Here is a 24,332-nt window from a genome sequence, read left to right as displayed (position 1 = left end):
TGCTAATTAAGTTTTTGTTCTAAAGACATTTCTCCTCAATTCATTATCAGTTTCTGTCATGATTAAGTCTGGAGGAATGCACTGTCATTTTAGTCCCACTACTCCACAGATCACAACACAGAATAAAAACATTTTTTCCCAGTTACCAAGTTATCAATTAAATGCCATACCTATATCAGGTTATAAACAACAAGATCTAACAACCAGCTTTCTTAATAAATACAAAGTATTGGTTTATTATCAAAATAAAATTTACTGAATAAAGAAGCAATAATTGGCTAATATATATAGTCAGTAATATAGAAGTATAATTATCTCTCTAAATATCTTCAAAACAGGAATCAAGAAACAAAGATTTCTCTGTAAAGACTGTCTTCCTGGGAAAAAAAATCCTTTAGCCAATGGGTCATTCTTGAAGACAACAGAATAGAATGGCCCAGAGTTTGCTGCTCTGTTGTTTAGCTGGTGTGGTAAAGTCACAAATCATACATGGCTGTCTTTGAATTCTCGCAGATATAGCTCCCTCAGGAAATCCAATCATTCTTTCAAAATAAACAGGTTTCACCCAAACTCAACAAGAGGATTTTCTGTTCAAAAATGAGAGCAATCAGCTGGGCAACTTGTTCTTATAAATTTCTTACTCATCAGCTTGTTCTTTTCTTTATAAGAACAACTTTGCACACCAGCCACTGTTCAAAACAGCCTCAGCACGGGTCTACAGCAAAACAAGTGGCTATCACCAGACATGTGACTTACAGGAAGACATGTTTAAAAAAATGTCTACAGTGAACCTTCAAACGATATCTTTTCAAACCACTCCAGATATTTTCACAAAACTTTAAAGATTGTAAAAAAATATTTTTTTTCAAGTTAAGGAAACTGAAACTTGCCAAACAACGTTAAATATGAAGTATCACTCTAATACTTTATTAGCAAATGTCTTATAGTTATGGCCCTTAGTTCTGGTTTCCTTCATAAGTGGAAGCATCCTTTCTACCAAATGCATTAAACCATTTCCATTAATCTTTAAGACTTCTTTCAGGTCATTCTTCAGTCTTCCCATTTCTATGAGCTACACCCAATATGTTAACTCTCAACTTTTAAAATCACACTCCCAATTTCCAAGTCCAAATTTTGATATGGTTCTCACACTAATTGTTGCACAAGTTCCAACCTTTTGATAATTTGACCAACTACTCTTAATTGTTACTCTCTGGCTTCAGTTTTATAGATAGCTCACTATCTATTCCAATGCTTGCCCTGGCTACATACATCGACTACTATTTTTCACATTTGAAGAGGAATATTGGCAGAGGAACAATTTCAAGATGCTTCTTCAGACATTCCAAATTGCATAAAAGGCTGTTTAGGATCTAAACCGTTCAATCTACCCTGCAGGCTTATTGCTGAGAACAGCGGATACTTTTCATCTTTCTTCAAATTTAATGGAACTCCAATCTTCCACTTCAAAGAATCGTCCACATTTATTCAGTTAAAAGTGGTAACTCCTGTATAAATGACAGCTGGTGACTAATACTGTGAAAATACAAAAGACAAAGTTTGGTAGCTATTGAACAATGTTATCTTTATTTAAGGTCAGAAATGAAGACATATAAAGCATCAACAACAATAACCTTTTGTGAAAAATTATGATCAAATTTATTTTAAATTGAACTACTTTATACTGTCAAATTTCCTTCAAGTCAACTCTCTTGATGCTGTGAACAGAAGAAATTCCCTGAAAAAGTCAACTGAAATAAGAAAAATTAATAAAGAGAGATCAATTATTTGCTGCACTTTGATAAGTGTTATTTATTTTGTCCCGAATAAATAGAGTTTGGACTGAAAGTCAATTATGATTTAAGTATTTTACACATCCTTATCTTCCCTGAAGGAACAGTACATGAGAATATAACCTTTGAAATTATCTCAGAGAGAGCTGGAAGAAATTCAGCAATAACTTTCAAAAGGAAATTTGTAAATATTTAAAGGGGAATATTTGCTGGGATATCGGAACAGAACAGAATAGTGTGACCACTTAGATTGTTATGTCAGAGAGATGGCACTGGCACAATAGTGTCCTTCTGTGCTGTGTCGTTCTATGACGAAAGTTTAAACTGTGCACTGCTATAATGTTAGTGCTTATTAAATGAACAGTAAAATAGATTCTACATCTTAAGGTGTACAAAATGTTCTTTCACAAATGTATCATACATTTTTAGAACACAGAGAGAATTGCACTAGCATGAGTTTGCTAGTGGGGAACCTCAAACTTCCCTGGGTCCTTCCCTCTACGCTTCTGACCTGCTCTAAATTTTGAGGGAGGTGGGCATAGAGAAACTACCTGCCCTCACCCTTAAATACTAAGTACCAATTAATGGCCACTCCCCACCCTGACCTCAATTTTGCGGGGAGGAGAAAGCCTCCTCCGCTTGAAGTTAGACACCAGTCAACCATGTTCCCTTCCCTGGAAGAACTGGGACCAATGCAAACTCCAAACCCCCCAATTCCTTGAGTGCATCTTTCACACCAGTCCTGACAAAAACATTATTTTGTAAGTATCAAAAAAGCAAAAACAAACTTGTAGACTTTTAACAGGAAATGATATGTGCCATTTGTCTTTTGGTGTCTGAGGGACAAGATTGGTATTTAAATCACAGGTTGTTCATCAGATCATAAATCTGATAATAAATTGTTCCTACATCCCCACTATTATTTGAGGATTTTTTCCTCTTCTTAGTCTGGGAAAACATTGGACATGAAAGTAAATATAGGTGGGCTCAGAAAATAAGTGGTATTCCAACTGTTGCCTGTTATATTCTCTGCCTGGAATTGAATATTGAACATGCGTTGTATGTCGCTAAATACAATGACACAAATCAGGCAAAATTGCGACATCAGATGCTGCCAAACATGCTGAGTTTCTCCAGCAATCTCTGTTTTCATTTGTTTAAACTGTTCTTTCAGTTCTCTTCCAACTACACCGCCTGCCTTGTCAGTAAATCTTGAGTTAGTTGTCTTTTAGTTTTTAGCTCTGATGGAGTAACTTGACTTGTCTGTTTACAAATCTGAACTGGCCTGTTGAACACTTCCAGTACTTTGTTTCTAATTCAAATTTTCAGCATTTGCAAATTATTTATAAACATGTAGCAACCTCTTCAGTAAACTAGTTGAGCCGCATAGGAATCACAGGCAAATATCCTAAGGACTTTGACAATGTGTATCATCACAGAGTACTCTTCAATGGTCTCCCCTTCCCTGGTGGCCAGTCCACAGCAATATCACTCCCCACCATATCAGAAGGATAAGTACAATGAGCAACCTATTAGAAAAAATCTACCTCAACCCAAGCTGACCCATATTCTATGACTTCATTATGCTAAGGAGTAACAGCTTAGAACCTATTGCACGAGGTTTGGCAGCAGAAAACATCCACCAGAAGTCATTCTGCCATTCTACACCCTGTCTGTAAGAGTATAAGAATTAGGAACAGCAGTAGGCCATGTCGCCCCTTTCGTCCGCTTCGCCATTCATAGCTGATCTGACATTCCTCACATCCACTTTCTTGTGTTTTTCCATTAACCTTGATTCCTCTCCCGATCATGAATCTATCTTAGCCTGCAATATGTGCAATGACTCTGCTCCCATAGCGCTCTATGGCAAGGTGCTCTAAAAAGCATTGATCTTCTGAAAGAAGAAATTCTTCCTTATTCGAGTCTTAAATCGGCACACCTTTATTTGGAGATTATACACTCTGACCCTAGACTTTCCCATGGGGGGGGGGGGGAAATGTGGGGGAACATCCTCTCAGCACTTACCTATCAAGTCGCTTAAGTATGCTATATGTTTCAATGAGATCACCTCTCATTCTGATCAATTACAGTGAGTACAGTCCCAACCTATTTAGCCTCTGCTCATAAGACAATCACTCCATACCAAAGATCATCCTAGTGAAACTTCTCTAACCAGCCTCCAATTAAACAATACCTTTCCTTAAATACAGAACAAAACTGTTCATAGTACTGCAAATGTGGTCTCACCAGCACCTTGTACAGTTCACAACTCTTATACACCAATCCCCTTAAAATAAGAGCCAATATTCTATTTGCCTGCCAGAATATCTGCCCTACCTGTGTGCTAGCTTTGTGTTTCATGCACAAGTTGCCCCCGCCAGACCCTGCTTGCTACAGCTGGTCTTTTGTTCTCCCTTCCATAATGAACAAGTTCACAGTTTCCCATATTATACCCCATTTGCCAACTTTTTGCCCACTTATTTAACCTATAAATTTCTCTTTGTCAACTATCTGTATTCCCATCACAACCTGCCTTTCCACCTACTGTGTTGTCTACAAATTTTGCAACAGTACATTTGCTTCCTTGCCCCAAGTCATTAATATATTGTAAGTAGTTGCGCTCCCAGCACTGATCCCTGTAGAATCCCACTGGTCACAGGTTGCCAACCTGAAAAAAAAAATCCCTTATCCCCACTTGCCTTTTCCCGCTCATTAGCCAATTTTCTATGTGCCAATACATATTGCTACAACACCATGGACTCTTATCTTGTGACTTAACCTTCTGTGAGGTACCTTCTGTGAGGTACCTTGTTAAGCCCAAATACAACATACTTACTGATTCCCTTTTACTCACTCTGGTAAAGACCTCCTCAAAACACACAAATTAGTCAGATACGATTTTCATTTCATGAAGTCATGCTAACTCTGCTTAATTAGGTTATGATTTTCCAAATAGGCTGCTATTAACTCCGTAATAGTTGATTCCAGCAGTTTTCCAACAAAGGAAGTTAAACTGATCAGTCTTTAGTTACCCGCTTTTTGCCTCCCTCCATTTTGGAGGGTGGTGTCACTTTGGTAGCTTTCCAATCCCCTGGTGCTGTTCTAGAATCCAAGGGCTTTTGGAAAATTATAATCAACATATCCACCATCTCTGTAGCTACTTCTTTTATCCACCAGTTTTGATCTCCCAAGGTGACAGTCGGTCTTTTTAAACCAGTTCCAAACTGGTCAAGGTCTCTGTGCAACCATCCAATATTAGCGGAGTAACCTAAAGTATCCAGGCTAAAGATGTGGTGCAGTCCAAATGATGACTCACATTTTTTGAGCAGTGTATCCCTGCTTTGGATACACTGGATGATGGTGATATATCCAGCCTTAAGACTCAGGACCTGATTAAGATTAAAAGGAATTCCTCCTTTTGCATTTCTGAATCTTGAATAAGTCTTTTGTTAATAATCCACAGACATACAGAAATTTGGGAGTTTATTAGTAAGAATTAGTTTAAATATGCTCAATATGCTCAGGCTAAACCTGAAGGGAGATGCAAAGAACTTCACGGAGGCACTGACAAGGCTTTTGTTTGGCCCAGTGACATTCTTATTAAATAAATAAAGTTGGGTGGTGGCGAATGAATCTTTTTTGATCGGAGGGGTGCCTTGAAGCTGCAGGTTTCTCAAGAATTTCACTCGCAATTACCTTGTACAAACCCTCATATCTAAAGACATCAGAATTCAACCACGTTATGATCATATAGGCCCCATGTCCATAATCAAATAACCAACTGACCTTCAGTGTTGAATTTCATTTGTGAAAAATAAGTAGATAGGCAACTAAGGAAAGGCATACCCCACAGTTCCAACTCCACCTCATTAAAAGTCAGCACTTTAGCAGAGCAGGATATGGGTTGGAGAGGAGAGAAAAACACTGGAACTTATTCAAGACCAGAATCTCTTAAAAGTGAATCATATAATTATTTTAATAATAAAGGACAGACTGACGCAAGATAATGACAAATTTAATGAAAACATCCATCAACAGTTGCAACAGAAGGTCAATATCAGTCTTCAACCTTAAACCAATGTAATTTTTCACAAGACAAAACATATTGACTTTCTGACTTGTCTGCACCTCTAGTTAAAGTCTGCTGATGTCACCTAGATTCAATCAGTTGTGTTACTTTAAGTCACTGAGTATTTGGATGTTCCAATCCGAAGTTAGCTAGTATGAGCAAACATTTCAGAATTCCATTAGCTCACGAATTGCCTCTATTAATAATGTCATGTTTTAAGTGTATTCTGTTTATTCAATTAAAACTCGCCTTTGGTAATTTCACAATCGTACATTGGGTTTAAAAAGGCCAAACTAAAGATCAATGTAATCAAGGGTTCATACATGATTTGAACCTTCAGTCCAGACGTGTAGGACTCAAACAGATGATAACGTGGCTGTGGTGATTCAACAATCATGAAAAATGAGATGTAATAAACACAAGACTCCAAATATTACAGAAAACAGTGATAATGCTATTGGAATGACAGCTTTCAATCCCCTCTGTACCTATATGTTCAGAAGTGGCACGGGGAGATGTGCGCAGTTTGTCTTTTTTGCTGCCATTGTAAAGATGCTTCTTATTCAAATGTTGAAAGTCTTATTTTAAACTAATTCTTACTAATAAACTCCCAAAATTCTGTATGTCTGTGGATTACTAACAAAAGACTTATTCAAGATTCAGAAATGCAAAAGGAGGAATTCCTTTTAATCTTAATCAGGTCCTGAGTCTTAAGGCTGGATGTATCACCATCATCCAGTGTATCCAAAGCAGGGGAGGTGGGGGTGCAATTCATAAATCCAGTGGACACACCTGGTGCCTATCTGCTACAAATTTACTGGTGGTAAGAGCATGGTGTCAGGAAGCCCACCCTACCAAGGCTAACAGAAGCCCTTAGGCAGTTAATCATTAGACCCGTTTGGAACTGCACTGTCATTCAATAAGATCATGGTTAATCCTATTATGACTTTAATACATTTTTTCTGCCTACCTCACATAGCTTTTGACTCCACTATTGATAAAAAATCTGTCTAACTCAGCAATGATTACATTGAATGATCCAATCTCCACCCATCTCAGAAGAAGAGAATTCCAAAGACTAATGACCCTCTTAAAGAAGAAATTTCTTCTCTCCTCCATATTAAATAAAAGACCCTGTACTTTTAAATTTTGCCTCTTAGACCTTGATTTCATGGAGAGGAAACATCCTCTCAGCATCTAACCTGCCAAGACCCTCAGAATGTTATATATTTCAATAAGATCATCTCCCATTTTTCTCTATTCCAATCAAAATAGACCCAAATTGTTCAATAGTTCCTCATAAAACAATGCATTTATCTGTAGAGTCAGTCTGACGAACATTCCATGAATTACTCCTCTCAAGTATCCCTCCTTAAATGAAGTGTGAATTTAAACACTGTACTCTAGGTATGATCTCATGAATACCCTGTACAGCTGTAGCAAGATCTCTTTACCTTTATACTCCATTCTCTTTTAGTGAAGAACAAATTCTATTTTCTTTCCTAACGATTTGCTGGACATGCATATTAACATGTTATGATTCATGTACAAGAACAATCAGATCTCTTTGTACCACTGTATTCTTCATTTAAGGAAAATTCTGCTTTTCTATCTGCAAAGTGAAGAACCTCTTATTTTCTAACATAATACTCCATCTTACATTTTGTTCTCTCTTCACTTAACCATATATTTCTCTTTTTTTCTTCTTCACAACTCATATTTCTATCTTTGTATTATCATTTGTTATGACATAGTCACTTCCCCCATCTATTTAATTAATAGACTATAAATAGTTCAGCACCCCGCACTGACCCATTTAACACTTCACCAGTTACAGTTTGCCAAAATGTAAAACATCCTTTTATTCAGATACTGTTTCCTATATTCATACTAATATGTCATCACCAAAATCATGAGCTGATATTTTGTGTGGTAACATTTTATGTGGCATCTTGTCAAATGCTTTTGGAATTCCGAATATACTATATTTGCTGGTTCCCCTTTATCAAGCCTACTTGTTTCATCCTCAAAGTATTGGAGATGCTTACGGATACTCTTTCAAATTGTTGGTACAGATACAACATTCTGAATGATTTCTTTGTGCTGTGTAGCTCATTTTTGGATTACGCTAAGCAAGAGGTTTAAGGACCACTAAAGGGCAGGAAAGTTGGTATCTAACTTTCAGGTGCCAAGCTACAAGCTCTCAAGTTCCCAAACATGCCCTTCCACGTACTTTTCAAAACAACAGACCATACTGTTCCACTCACTCCCCTACAGTGAGGTGCATCCTCATCTGGACAAACAAGTTACACTCACTCCTCATCTCAATGACATCTCACACCTATCCACCTAGGAATTTAGAGAGGTGGGGGGGGGGGGGGGGGGGGGGGGGGGGAGGGAGGTCCCAGGTGCCCTGCTTTTAAAACCATTCTGACAGTTGCAGAGGAGACACTAGAGATGGACAAACTGGCAGAATCTATGGCCATTGAAAATGAAAAGAAAGGGTTCTTCCACTTATCTCATATCAGGATTAGGTCATACCCTGTTACTTAGTATTTAGCTGTCACTTGTGTTGAATTAGTGAAACAAGTTGAGATGAAACTTTTGCACAATAAATACCCTGAAACCTTTTGCCATTTCAGTTCTAATTAGGTCTTTTATCTCCCTCAAGTCCATTAAGGTTGACGGAGGAGCTGAGTGAGAAGTGGCCAAGGAATCCTCAGAGAAAGGAGCACACCCAAGGGAAGCGCCATTACAGGATTCCTGTACACCTACCACCAATGCTTAAACATTCACTTCAGTGGCAATTGTAATAGAAATAGCTAGGCTGCCACTAAGTCAATATCACTTGTGAATAGAAACAGGTGTGGGAGACAGGGAAATCAGTGAAAAGTCCCTGTTAGATGGCAGTTAGCTCTGTTGATCTAATTCAGTTGCTCAGCACAGGGGAAAAATACAAACAGGACATTTCAAGAACAGGTGTAGCAACAGAAAACATGCTCTGTCAGTATTTTTTGAGGCAGTGCACAAAATTGGATAGAGATTAGAGAATTCCAGTTCTACCACAAGTGCCATGATGTCTCATGCATTTGTTCTGAAGTCCACTTCAATGGAAAGAGGAGATGGATCTGATGGAGAATCGAGCAGAAACCATGTGCATTTTTGCTCTGAATATTGGTATGCAGTCTACTATTTTAAACAGGATGAAGGAAAGCCACTGCTCAACCATTCAGCATCTGAGATGCAGCAAAGTTTTATCCAGCACACTGGTAGGAGAGACATACGGATGAGTCATGAGTGGCTAAGATGAAGAAACAATACATGGAAAGAGGAGGTGCTTCTCAGGTTATTCTCACTGCTCATTTTTGCCACAGACCACTGCTGACCTAGAAAGTTCCCCAATGCTCAAGCCTAACTCTGCACATATGCAGATAAGATAGACTTTAGTGTGCCCTCACCAAGAAAATAGCAGAGGATTCCCACCAAAGGCATTTAGATGTCAGAGCAGAGGGTCAAGCAGCCTGCCTCTGATTCTGTTGAATAAACAAAGAAGCATCATAATGAAATAATTTAAAGTGGAAGAGGTCGACTTCTAAATTACAAGATTTTTACAAGGGCCTATTCCTTCATGCTCTGTGTTCATCCCGTTTGTCCTGCACAACAACATATCGCTAAGAAGATGGCAATTGTTATTTTTGTTATTTGTCCTACAACTGCTGATATTGTTGCTGCTCCACCTGTTACTCATCAGAGGTCCAACGTAGTTAGACAGTCTGCTGCAGTAAAAGATGACAACAGGGAAGAACAGATTCAATTGGGTAATATGAACAATAAGTGAAATGACTTACAAAGAGCTGGAAATCAGTGGCAAAGCAGTCCTAAGAGTGCTGGTCTTTCAGAAAAGCCTGGCAGCAGCTATACAGTTTCACTCTTTAAGGCTCTGCAGCCTACCAATTTCATTGATCAATGCCAACCTACTGTTAACCCATATAACCACCACTGAGTTAAGGAAACCCATTAAAGGCACAGACAACTGGATATATAAATAAACAAATGATTGATCAGACTATTCCATGGGAGTTTCTTCAGTCCTCTGAACATGTCCCACAGAAACCCAAAAGTAAGCAGGATCACGCCAGATTTTCAACATGCAGATTTTATTTTGGGCACTTAACACCCTGCCTGTACCTTAACCTGCCTCTTCTTGACCGTTACGATTGTGCATATGGTGTTCAATCTTTGAAGGAGCAGTATAATTTTAACCAACATCTGCATTTAGAAGTACCAACAGTGTAAGTCAGTCATCAACAGGTTATAGTTACTTATGAAGCAATTTCAGCTGGTGGTATGATTGGGATTCTGCCAGGGACTAAGATTTGAATCTTTCGATGCATGTAGGACAGTAAAGTACTTGAAGCTGACATCAGCTCACAAAGTTTTAGGAGGATTTCAATGATAAATGCTGTATGTCATATATAAGGCAACTGGTTTCTCAGATTTCGCAGATAAATAAACACTAGCAAAAAAAAAACTCACATCCAAAGTAATCAAGAGCAATTTAACTTATTCAGCCACTTTTGTCATTGGCTTTAACGCAAGGTTGTTTGTGAATTGTGTGTTTTTTTTGAGCTGTCAAGTCTTTTTGGGACTTGCCAGTTTTCTGAAGCTATTCTCTGGAGTTTCCTACGAAGACATAAATAAAATGGACAATAAAACAGACTTTAAGCATACTGACACAGGACTTTGGACAAATCATTTCTATGTCATTGCAGAACAACTTAATGATGTCACTGATAAAAGGTCTGGACAGAATATTTGTTCTCAGAGCACACATATACAAGGGAGCATTATGGCACACTAATAAATAAACAGAATATAAGTGTTTGGCTGTATCAGTTTTTTTTTATATTTTATGATACTTTCAAAACCTTGATTTAAACTTAATATCAGCAGAACTTAGCTATACACCAGACAGGTTCAGGCTCCTCAGGGATCTCATCTCAAGCCTGTGATCGTATTCTACAAGAAATTTCCCTCCACTAGAATTAATCTTGCTGAAATTTATTCTGATTGTTAGACTACTCATTAAGACCGCAGACCTCATGAAGTTTCATGGCATCAGGGCAAGGAAATCTGATTCGTACTGACCACTCCCCCTCAGCAAGTGAATCAATACTTTTGTCATGTTGAACACCACTTGTAGAAAACACAGGGGGGTGGCAAGAGGACTCAAATGTCAATCACCAAGAGTGGCTTGGTACCATCACTACTATGGAGACAGCTGCATTCTACAGGTATGACAGGTTGTGAAGGGATCAACAGGAAGAAAATAATTTAGATTAGACTAGATTCCCTACAGTGTGGAAACAGGCCATTCGGCCCAACAAGTCCACACTGACCCCCTGAAGAGTAACCCACCCCCGCCGTATTTACACCTAATAAATGCACCTAACACTATGGGCAATTTCGTATGGTCAATTCACCTCACCAGCACATCTTTGGATTGTGGGAGGAAACCAGAGCACCCAGAGGAAACCCACACAGGCACAGAGAGAACGTGCAAACTCCACACAGTCACCCAAGGCAGGAATTGAATCCAGGTACTTGGTACTGCAAGGCAAGAGTGCAAACCACGAAGCCATTGTGCCACCTGTGGCTACATCTCATCAGTCTACCTAGTGTAGACGTGTCCATGACAGTATTGGTAGGACTGACAATCTTACAGTCAGTCATTCTGCAGACAAAACCCCATTTTCACAGTGTGGATACTCCCATCATGTTCTTTGGCTCCACTGCTATGCTAAATGAGACAGGCCTGGATCTAGCAACTCAATTTTTTTTTAATTCACTCATGGGACAAGGGCATCGCTGGCTGGTCCAGCACTCATTGCCTGTCCTAGCTGCCCTTCAGAAGGTGGTGTCGAGCTGCCTTCTTAAACGGCTACAGTCTACATGCTGTAGATTTACCCACAATGCTCTTAGGAAGGGAATTCCAGAATTTTGACCAGCAACAGTGAAGGAACAACAATATATTCCAAGTCACAATGGTGAGTGGCTTGGAGAGCAACTTCCAGGTGTTGGTGTTCAATGTATTTGCTATCCCCGTCTTTCTAGAGGGAAATGGTCATGAGTTTGGAAGGTACTGTCTTAGGATTTTTTGTGAATTTCTGCAGTGCATCTTGCATTTAGCGTCGGTGGTAGAGGGAAGAGATGTGGTACCAATCAAGCAGGCTTTGGCCTGGATTGTGTCAAGCTTCTTAAGTGTTGCTAGAGTTGCACTCATCCAGTCAAGCGTGGAGTATTCTATCATACTCCTAACTTGTACCTTGTAAATGGTGGACAGGATTTGGGGAGTCAAGAGGTGAAATACTCACCACAGTCTTCCAAATCTCTGACCTGCTCTTGTAGCCACTGTGTTTATGTGGCAAGTCCAATTGAGTTTCTGTCAATAGTAATTCCCAGAACATTGCTAGTGGGGGATGCAGTGATGGTAGTACCTTGAATGTCAAGGGACAGTGGTTAGATTATCTCTTATTGGAGATGTTCATTTTCTGGCATTTGTTTAATGAGAATGTTACTTGCCACTTATCGGATTTTGTCCAGATCTTGTTGCATTTGAACATGGACTGCTTCAGTATTTGAGGAGTTATGAGTGGTGCGGAACATGGTACAATAACCAGCGAACATTCCCATCTCTGATCTTTTTGATGGAAAGACGGTCATTGATGAAACAGCTGATGATGGTTGGGCCGAGGACACCACTTTGAGGAACTCCTACAGAGACGTCCTGGATCTGAGATGTCTGACTGCCAACAACTGCAATCATCTTCCTATGTGCCAAGTATGATTTCAACTAATGCAGAGTTTGCCACTGATGCCCATTGATACCAGCTTTGCTAGGGCTCCTTGGTCAAATGCAGCCTTGAATTTAAGGGCTACCAATCTCACCTCACCTCTGGGATTCAGCTCTTTTGTCTATGTTTGAACCAAGGCTGTAATGAAGTCAGAAGCTAAGTGGTCCTGGTGGAACCCAAAGTGAATGTCACTGAGCAGGCTATTAATGAGCAGATGCAGCTTGATAGCACTATTGATGACACCTTCCATCACTTTACTGATGATCAAGAGTAGGCTAATGGAGCAGTAATTGGCTGGGTTGCATTTGTCCAGTCTTTTGCTTATAGGGCATACTTGGGCAATTTTCCACATTGTTGGGTAGATGCCAGTGCTGCAACTGTACTAGAACAACTTGGCTAGAGGAGCAGCAAGTTCTGGAGCAGAAGTCTTCAGTACTATTGCCAAAATGTTGTCAGAGCTCACAACCTCACAATACCTCTGAGTGTTTCACGATACCATTGAGTGAATTGAATTGGCTGGAGACTAGTAACCATACTGGTGGGGATCTTGAAAACAGCCAAGATGGATCATCCACTTGGCACTTCTGTCTGATGATTGCTGCAAATACTTCAGCCTTAGTTTTTGTACTGATGTGTCGGTCTCTTCTATCATTGAGAATGGGAATATTTCTGGAGCCTCCTATTCCGGTGAGTTGTTTAAACGTCCACCGCTTTCCATGACTGGATATGGCAGGATTGCAAAGGGTAGAGTTTGGGATTGCTTAGTTCTGTCTATCACTTGCTGCTGTTGGGCATGCAAGTAGTTCTGTTTGGTAGCTTCAGTAGGTTGATACCACAGTGGAGACCCATGTGACACTAATGGACATCAGGAGCAGCAGAAATGTATTCAATCAAAACCTGTAACCTCACTGCCTGCCATATCCCCCACTCTATCATTACCGAGCTGGAAGATCAACCCTGGTTCAATTATTCTGAGGAAGGTAAATTTGCAAAGCACAACAGGGATTGTTTCTTATTGCAGTATGTTGTACAATCTACCCAGTAACAGGCGATTTTAGATGTACTAATGAAAAAGGATAAATAGGAGATCTCACAATTAAGGATCTAGCAAATAACAACCACAACGTGATAGAACTTCAAATTCAGTTTGAAGGAGAGCAAATTGGGTCTCAAATAGTGTCATCAACTTAAATAAGGGTAATGGCAGGGGTATAAACAAACAGTTGGTTAAGTAAGCTGGGAAAATAAACTAAGCGGTCTGCAGAGACAGACATTTAATCAGATATTTCATGATCTTAAGTCTCGTGAAAAAGAACAACTCAATGAGAAGGGTTGACAAAAACAAGGGAATAAGGAAGGAGAGCATCCAAAATAAAAACCAAGGCTTTCATAATGGCGGGTCAGAGGATGGAGAACTTTATTTTTAAGGAATCAGCTGTAAATGACCAAAACGTCATTAATAAGTTAATTTGAAGTTAATTCAAGCAGGCATCAATAGATGAAATGTATTTCCAGAAGGCAATTAATATGTCTATTAAAAAGGCTTTCACATAAGATAGGAGGTTCATGCTATTGGGTAAGGTATGATTGCATTGAGCATTGGTTAACACACAGATGACAGAGTTGGGATTAGTGGGTTTTTTTAGGTTGAAACAAGGATCAGTCCTAGCACCTCTATTATACTATCTATATTAATGACTTTAGGGAGGGGACAGGATGTAATGTAAGCAGATGTGTTAGCAATACAAAAAGGATGGGAAGTTACATTGTGACGAAGACATAAGGAATCTGTAAGGGAGGTATAGATAGATTAGGTGATAGGCAAAAACATGTCAGATACAGATTAACATAGTAAAGTGTGAAGTCATGTATTTCGGTAGAAAGAATTGAAAGGCAAACTATTATTTAAATGGAGAGGGACTTCAAAAAGTGGAGGACAGAGGTGCCTGTGTGCAAGAGACAAAAAAAGTTAGCATGCTGGTGCAGCAAGTAATTATGAAGGCGAATAAAATGCTTGGCCTTCATTACTAGGATATGGAGTTTGAAAACAGGGAAGTTATGCTACAACTGTACAGGGTCTTAATGAGGCCACACCTCAAGTACTGTGTACAGTTTAGATCATCATATTCAAGAATGCATACACTGGCAATGAAAGCACTTCAAAGGACATTCGTTAAGCAGATTCTTGGGACAAATAGGTTGACTTCTCAAGAATGGCTAGACAGGTTAGGCCTTTATTCATTAGAGTTTAGAAGAATGAGAGGCAATCTTATTGAAACATGCAAAAGTGTCCCTGGCTTGACAAGGTAAATGTTGAGATGATATTTCCATTTGTGGGTGAGTCTTGAATCGGGGGCAGTAGTTACAGAATAAGGGGACACTCATTTAAAACTAGAACACAAAGGAATTTCTGCTCTCAAAAAGTAATGAATGTCTGTAATTTCTACTCGGGGGAGCTGTGGAGACTTAGTCACTGGAAGCATATAAATAGGAGGTAGATAGATTTTTTTAAATAATCGAGGAGTTGAGGGCTATGAGGATCTGACACAAAAGAGGAGTTGAGGCCTGCGGTACATTAGCCATGATCTTATAGAATAGTAGGGTGGGCTTGAGGGACTAAATGGCATAATCATGATCAGTTTTTTTTATGATCTTTTGGACCTAAAAATGAAACATCAACTTGGACATGCTGCAACACAGACCTATTTTCATGCCAAAAGGCAGAAGCAGCATGCAAGAGACAGAGCTAAATTATCCACAACCAATGGATCAGATTGAAGTCCTGATGATGTGCCACGTCCAATTATGAATGGTGGTGAACAATTAGATAACTAGCTGGAGAAGGAGGACGCAATATGCCCATCCACAATGATGAGCAAATAAGTACAAAAGACATGTCAGTAGCTGCCAAGCAGATACGTACAAAAGACATGTCTGAAACATTACCATTAGCTAGAAATGCTGAGTATGTAATTCATCTCAACTTCCTTTAAGGATCCCGCATCAGAGACGCGAGTGAATAAGCAATTTGGTTCATTATGCATGATGTCAAAATATGCATAGAGACACTAGATACCACAAAGGCTATGGACCCTGAGAATATTATAGCAATAGTGCTGAATACTTCCCTTCCATAACCATTTCACTAGACAAGTAACAACTCCAATGCAGCCAATCACCACTCCATCAGCCCACGTTTGCTCATCAGCAGAGTGATGGAGGGGGTTGTTATCATTGTATTCAAGGTGACATTTTCAAGGAATAAGCTGCTTATGGACACTCCGTATTGGTTCCAATAACGCCACTCAGCCCCTGACCTCATTACAACTTTGGCCTAAACATGGATAAAACAGCTGAACTCCAGGGGTGAAGTCGTCATAGGCTGCTCACTCAGTGAGAGACAGCAAGAGGGAGTGCATGAGAGCAACAGACAGAGCATGAATGAGAGAGAGAGCGTGAGAGAAAGTGCGCGCGAGCGAGAGAGAGGGAGCGAGTGAGATATGGATCAGCATGATTCTAAGGAGGGGCAAGGTTGAGATGGTGAGACCTTCATAGTTTGGTTCATAAGCTGGTGCAGGAATTGTGCCCATGTTGGTGTCATTTTGATTGGAAACCAACAATCCAGTTAACTGACTCCAGAGCTGAGGTGAGAATGACTACTCTTGACATCAAGGTAGTATTCATCTAAGTCAAGAAATCCTAGCACATCTGGATTTAATGGAAATCGGGGGAAATATTTTCCACTGATTGGAGTCATATCTAGCACTAAGTGGCTATTGGAAGTCAATCATCTCAGGCACAGAACACCACTGAGTTCCTCAGGCTAGTATAAAGGCCTAACAACCCGTGATGCTCCCACTCCCAGTATAAAGTCAGAAGTCAGGATGTTTACTGATGATTGCACAAAGTTCAGCGCCATTAATGACTCCTCATATACAGAAGCAGTCTAGATCCACTTGCAGCAAGACCTGAAAAACATTCAACTTTGGGCTGTGAAGTGCAAATAACATTCACACCAGACAATTGTAGGCAATGACTATCTCTAACAAGAGACAATATAATCATCACCTCTTGATTTTTAATAGTATCACTGTCGCCGGATCCCCAACTATCAACACCCTGGGATAGCCACTGACCGGAAAACTGAACTGGCCCTAGTTATATAAATACTATGGCTAAAAACAGATCTAGGAGTTTCTACGGGTCAAAATTTTACAGCAAGTAACTCACCTCATCCCTCCCCAGTGCCTATCCACCTTCTACAAACACAAGTAAAGGGAGTGAAGATTTACTCTCTGCTTGCCTGATTGGGTGCAAGTAACAACACTCAAGTAACTCAACACCATTCAACGAAATGACATTCACATGCTTGGTAGCCAATCACCACCTTCAACATTTACTCCCTTCACCATCAGTGCACAATGGCAGTTGTGTTTAACATCTACAAATTGCACCAAGTCTTCTGCAACAGTTCCTTCCAAACCACCTAGAAAGAGAAGGGCAATGGATGTATGGAAACACTGCCACCTGAAAGTTCCTTCCAAGTCACGCATCATCTTAACATGGAACTATACTACAATTCCTTCACAGTCACAAGGTCGAAACTGTAGAATTCCCTTTGTAACAGCACCATGGCTATGCCAGGACTTCAGCCATTCAAGAAAAACAGCTCACCATTATCTTCTGGTCTGGCAGCAAGGTGGTTCAGTTGTTAGCACTGTTGCCTCATAGCACCAGGGATCCAGGTTCAATTCCACACTTGGGTGACAGGCTGTGTAGAGTTTGCACATTCGCCCCATGTCTGCGTGGGTTTCCTCCCACAGTCCAAAGTTCTGCAGGTTAGGTGGATTAGTCATATAAAATGCAAGGTTACGGGATAAGGTAGGGGAGGTGGATCTGGGTGGGATGCGCTTCAGAGAGTCAGTGTGGAGTCAATAGGCCGAATTGCTTACATCCACTCTGTAGGGATTCTATGATCGAAGTCCTTCTCCGGGGCAGTTAGAAATGGGCTAAATATTGGCTAAAGCAGCAAAGCAATTATCATTTATTCATAGGATAAATAAGTGCAGAGGAGAATGTCTGCTGTGATAGCACCCCCAAAGATTAAATAACTTGTCAACATTCACTGTTTTACAAGAATAAGAACTTTTTAACTAAATGTGAAATTTGTAGGTGGTTGTGAAGAGTTTGATTTAAATAAGTAAATATTAATGAAATCCAAAACATCAGAGAGAACGACTGAATTTCAAGAGACAATTTACACAGTGATTTTGAAGGACTTGAGACTATATTAATAAATAATAAAGTCGTCATAATCTCAAAGGACCATAACTCTGCTCTCCCATTAGAGAGAGACTAGTGGTGAACTTAACCTGAGGGCCACCACACCTCAGGCACGTGCAAACCTGAGAAGGATGGCTCTTCATGGTATTCTCCACCAATTCAGGAAGTGAACCTGTGCTGCAGGTATTACTGCATCACAAACCAGCTGTCCAGCCAACTGAGCTGACCAACCCCAAAAAGACCTCACTCAAGATTAAAGCCGAACAGTAGTATTTATGAATATCATTCAAGTTGAAGACAGAATTGCATGGTATACATTTTTGTTCAGGTCCATATACTTGTATATTGTATAGTCTATCTTAAATGTATGGTATACTTAAATTACATGTTTTGAAAGCTAAGTAGAGATGGGATGATTAGGGAAAAAAGTGATACATCGCAATGTGGTCTCCTCTACACTAGGGGAGACAGGACACGAACTTATGAATGTTTCAGGGACCATCTCTGGGGGACACGCACCAAACAGCCCCACCGCCCTGTGGTCAACCACTCTAACTCTCCCTCCCACTCCACCAAGGACATGCAGGTGCAGGGCATCCTTTACCGCCACATCCAAACCACCCGACGGCCGGAGGATGAACACCTCATCTTCCGCCTTGGGACCTGCCAACCACATGGCATCAATGTCGATTTCTTGAGTTTCTTCATCTCCCCATCCCCCACCTCATCCCAGATCCAACCCTCCAACTCGGCACCGCCCTCTTGAACTGTCCCAGCTGTCCATCCTTCTTCCCACCTATCTGCTCCACCCTCCCCTCCAACCTATCACCATCACCGAGCCCATCTCCATCCACCTATCACTTCCCCAGCTACCTTTCCCATAACTCCACCTCAACCCTCTCATTTATCTCTCACCCCCTATCCCCCTCCCTTGACATTCCTGATGAAAGGCTTATGCCCAAAATGTCGATTCTCCTGCTTCTCAGATGCTGTCTGACCAGCTGTGCTCTTCCAGCGCCACACTTTTCGACTCTGATCTCCAGCATCTGCAATCCTCACATTCTCCCAGTGATATTTGACTAGCTTGTTTTGTCTTACTGGAATGCAAATCAACAGCTTCTGTAATGAATAAGTCACTAACCAAGTAGTGAAACTAAAAATTTAACCCACTAGAATAATCTATTTTACTTTTAAATTTTCTGCAGAACTTTTTTTAAGGTAGTGTACATCAAATTGTATGTTATATTCCAAGTGCGACAGTACTAATGAGGAATGCAGGGTTCCGAACTACTGTTAACATCATCAGATTTTCCAACGATGCATCACCTACAATGCATATAAATCTCAAGTTTTTTTTAAAAATGAGAATTAGATTAGATTCCCAACAGTATGGAAACAGGCCCTTCACCCCAACAAGTCCACACTGACCCTTCGAAGAGTAACCCACCTAGACCCATTCCCCTACCCTATATTTACTCCTGATTAATGCAGCTAAAATCATGGGCAATTTAGCATGGCCAATTCACCTGACCTGCACATCTTTGGATTGTGGGAGGAAACCGGAGCACCCGGAGGAAACCCACACAGACACGGGGAGAATGTGCAAACCCCATACAGACCCAAAGGCGGAGTCAAACCCAGGTCCCTGGCGCTGTGAGGCTGCAGTGCGAACCACTGAGCCACAGTGCCGCCCATATGTGTTTGCACATATACACATGGGAATTAATCTCACTTTCATTTGTCCAGGTTCCTACGAAAACAATCCTGTTCTCTTAGGTTTCATAATTATCTTAGTTTCATCAGTAAATTCCCTATTAAGAGAAGTACTCATCTCAAAGCATTTATGAATATTATACGACCAGAAGATACGACGTGGCATCATTGCCAGCGACTACCTCCTTCCTCATTCTATTTTTTCCAGTTACCACCATTTGCAACTTTCAATTTAGCAAGTTAAGACAACAGGTTTTAAACTACTGCTGTTAGAGTGAGACACACAATTTGAAACCAATGTTACTTGTATACATTATTCTCATATGAACTAATCATAATTCTAATGCTATAGATGTTGCATACAAACCTTCTTTGCGGATTCTGAGAAAAGAACTCCATTATTTCCGATTATGCCAACTGGGTACCCAAAAATCCTTGCAAACCCTAAATATATCCCAAGAGAAGAAAAACATAAGACATACTGAAAATTATATTGTCAATACCACAGCAGTACATGATCATATTGCAAGTCAGATCCTTATACAGATTTACAGCAACATGTGAGAAGTATAGCCTTTGGTATCTTTCTCTTAAATGTCTGTTGAAAGAAAGACTTGATGTGAATAATGCCTTCAACAACTTCAGACATTTTTAAGTGTTTTAAAATTCATGTAGGCTTTTCAAAGTGTAGTCACTGATCTAATATAGTAAATGTATTTAGGGTCACCGGACCCGAAATGTTAATTTTAATTTTTTTTCACAGATGCTGCCAGACCTGCTGAGCTTTCCCTGCGACTTCTGTTTTAGTTCATAGGTGCCAGAGTTGGCTCAGATGTTGCCCAATGTCTGCTTACATAGTTAGTAATCTTACATTATATGGCTCTATTTAAATGTTAAAAGGTGACAACTTTAAAGTTAAAGGTCTTTAAATCAATTTGCAGCCATAAGTGACAATGTAAGAAAAAAGTGGTGGTGGAGACGTAGATGACAAACAATATGCTTAACCAGTGAAAAATGAAAAACAGTGCTCTAACAAATTCAACTTTACAGATCTTGAAACCATACTGATTTTAATTTGATTAAATCTAACCATTAAGTTAAATAATATTTGATAAAGTCATTAGAAAATGAATTGTTGAAAATACATTAAACACTTCAGGGTGTAGGTTTGCTCGCTGAGCTGTAGGTTTGATATCCAGACGTTTCATTACCTGGCTAGGTAACACCATCCCACCATTTCGACTGGGACAACACATCTATCCTGGGACAGGCTAAGCAAAGACATGCCAGAGAATTCCTAGAGGCCTGGCACTCCAACCACAACGCCATAAACAAGCACATAGATCTAGATGCCATCTATCAACCCCTCAGAAAACGAACAGGAAATGACATCGCCACAAACCCCAGGAACCCCATCCAGGAGAAAGATATAAATAGAAAGTAGGAGACAACAGCTTTGCTTCACTTGGAGGTCGCCACTGATGATGCTACCTAGCCAGGTAATGAAACGTCTGGATATCAAACCTACAGCTCAGCGAGCAAATCTACACCCTAAACCTCAACCTGAGCTACAAACCTTGCGACATTAAATACTGTTTGCAACTGATCAATCACAAAAGAAATGTTGTAATACGTTTGCATGGGGTAAGTATATTAGGTTCTTTCTTCCTGTAATTATTATGAAATAATAAGTTTCAAAATCACAGGTAATAACATATGAAAGGTTACAAATGAATGAATAAAAGGCTTCAAGCACCCCTCTACACTATTTATGACTGATTAATATCTAACCAAGTATATTATTTTCATTATTTATGTTCAAACATAAATGAGATAAAGAAAAAAAGCCATTTTCTGCAAGATCCAGAACCACCTCCAATGCAGTTCTATCCTCCCCTAAATGAGGAGAAAATTGAATCGAAATTTCATATGACCGATGCACTAGAAGACCTAAACCCCTCTGCACAATGGAATTCAAGCAGATGCGCTCTGTTTTTACATTCTTCCTATCAAGGTGAATTACTTCAAAATTCGTCTGGAAATTTAGTTACTATACATTTGCTCCCAATCTAATTCACTGATGTAAATTGTAAAGCTTTGACATCCCACAGCACAGACCCCTGTGGAACTCCACTTGTCACATTCTGCCAAACAGACAAAGGCACATTCATACATATTCTCCATTTTTGCCCAGCCAGTCAATCTTCTATCCATGTTACTATGTTACCCGCTATACTGTGAGGTTTGATTCTTCACCATTCCTCCTCAACAATGATATACAAGGGAAGCAAAGTATGACCAATTACCTCCATAAATGTTAACAGTGCATCCTCATGAAGGAAAAAAGGAAATTTGCATTTAAATCTTAAAGACAGAACTTCCAACTTTTGTTCAACGCTGGATTAAACCCAACAATTTGAGGAAAAGGGGGACCATTTTCTAGAAAGTTCTCTATAGGTTGGTGTTATAACTAGCAGCTGAAAATATGTTGCTGAAGAAGGGCTCATGCCCAAAACGTCGATTCTCCTGCTCCTTGGATGCTGTCTGAACTGCTGCGCTTTTCCAGCAACACATTTTCAGCTCTGATCTCCAGCATCTGCAGTCCTCATTTTCTCCTAGAAGGTTATAACTAGCAGTCAGGAAAATGGTTGTGATTGTTGGAGCCAATCACATCAACAGTGGCTGAGGTCCAACCAATGGTCCCTCTAAGCCAGACGGTTGCTCAGAGGTTCTCTGCACACTGATCAGCTCACCCAAACCTCAGAGGTGTATGCTGTGATGGGAAACTTTACAGAGAACATATCCAACCATCTTTAGCTGGTTCATCAGTGACTGTTCCTCCATCGTGAGGTCAGAAATGGGGGTGTTTGCTGAAAATTGCACAATGTTCAGTATCATTCACTACATTTCAGAAGCAGAAGCAATCTCTGATCATGTGCAGCAAGACCTGCAGAACATCAAGGCTTGGCTGAGAAGGAACAAGTGCCATTCACACCACACAACCATAATGCAATGTTCAGGTCCAAAAGAGAGAATCTAACCATTGTCCCCTTGGCAATCAATGTTTTTACAGGATCACAAAGTTACCATTGCTGAATTCCCCCACTATCAACATCCTCGGGGTTACCATTGACCAGAAACTTAATTAATCCAGCCATATAAATAATGTTATATCCAAGAGCAGAACAGCGGTTAGGAATTCAGAGGTAAGTCCTCCTGACTCCCAAACCTTGTTCACAATTTAAAAGACAAAAATTAGGAGTGTGATGCATAACTCTCCACTTGCTTGGATTAATACATTTCCAAAATAACGTTCAGAACAATGCAGTCCATTTGATCGACCTAAACATTCACTTCCTCTCCCAAAAGACAAACAGTCGCAGCTCGATACACAGTATAAATTATGACCCACAACAACTCAGCAGTGCTCTTTCTTCAATAATTTCAAAACCAACGATCTCTACCACCTCATAAGGACAAGGGCAACTAATGCATTGGAACACCACCACCTGTAAGCTCACCTCCAAGCTACACAGCACCCTAATTGGAAACTATATCATTATTCTTCATAGTCACAAGTTAAAAATATTGAAACTTCCTTCCAAACAATAACGCGATGGCCCTACATTCCAAGGATAGCAATGGTTCAAGAGGTCAAATCAGGACAGGCAGCAAATGCTTGCCGAAAGTTTTCATCACTCAGAAATTAGACTACACCTCTACTCTTCCGACCAAAGGGTATAACCTCATACATTCCCAAACTGTATTCCATCTACCACTTTTTTGCTCACTTTCCTCGCCTGTCCAAGTCCTTCTTCACCCTCCCCACTTCCCTCCTCTTATCTTTGTCATCTACAAACTTAGCAACAATGCCCTCACTTCCTTCATCCAGATCATTTATGCATAACTGCTGAAACCTTTACCTACGACTCTTCCATCTCGAGATATGACCAATCCTGTGTTCTCCTCTTATCTACTCTCCATAAGTTGCAGCTTATTAAAAAAATTCTGCTGACAACATCCTACCTTGCACAAAGTACTGCCTGCCTCCCACACCTATATTCAAACTTTCTACACTGATTCTTGGTGTTCAGCATGTATAATTCAACATTCTTACGATTATATAGAAAACCCCTCATAGCCTTGCATCTATTCTCCAGCCCTACAAGTCAAACTCGAATCTTTTGCACATCAGTCCAAATGTTCCATCATTATTGGATATGCTCTTTACTCTGGGATTAGATGCCCACACTTCTCAACTGCTTCATCTTCCTCTTTAATGTCTAACTTATCTGGCCAAGAAGTAATCATCCTATTGCTTCCACCAGTTGCTTCTTTTAGGCATAAATATTATTAAATAGGCAGGAACTGCATTTTCTCAGAATTCCTGAAATCGTTGCCATCTTCAGTGGTGTGGACCTATTTTCCTATTTTATTCATACAAAATAATTGTAACTTGAGGAGTATACTTTTGAAGCAACAGTGGATATTATAGACTTTTTCTACACAATAATATATTTTTCTGTAATTCTTCTCACTATGACAATCATTACACTCCACAAACAATGTAGAAACTATTGCTGCTTTGCATGCGGTGGTCCATTAAAGTTTTATGTGTAA

The 24,332-nt window shown here is 40.0% G+C and overlaps 1 protein-coding gene across 1 annotated transcript in view; it reads right to left on the bottom strand.

Annotated features, from left to right (window-relative positions):
- The window catches only part of mccc2 (methylcrotonyl-CoA carboxylase subunit 2), a 135,743-nt gene that overhangs the window by 27,368 nt on the left and 84,043 nt on the right, over nucleotides 1–24,332 (bottom strand). The window contains exon 12 of the mRNA XM_043707857.2: nucleotides 20,080–20,156. Within this exon, the coding sequence (XP_043563792.2) occupies nucleotides 20,080–20,156 (77 nt within the window). The remainder of the gene's footprint in view (nucleotides 1–20,079; nucleotides 20,157–24,332) is intronic.

Source organism: Chiloscyllium plagiosum, unplaced genomic scaffold, assembly GCF_037043375.1.
Source record: "Chiloscyllium plagiosum isolate Xiang-an unplaced genomic scaffold, Cpla_swu_hap1 HiC_scaffold_2, whole genome shotgun sequence".
Classification (NCBI taxonomy): Eukaryota; Metazoa; Chordata; class Chondrichthyes; order Orectolobiformes; family Hemiscylliidae; genus Chiloscyllium; species Chiloscyllium plagiosum.
Note: the sequence above shows the minus strand (reverse complement) of the source record. Positions and strands in the feature narration are given on the sequence as shown.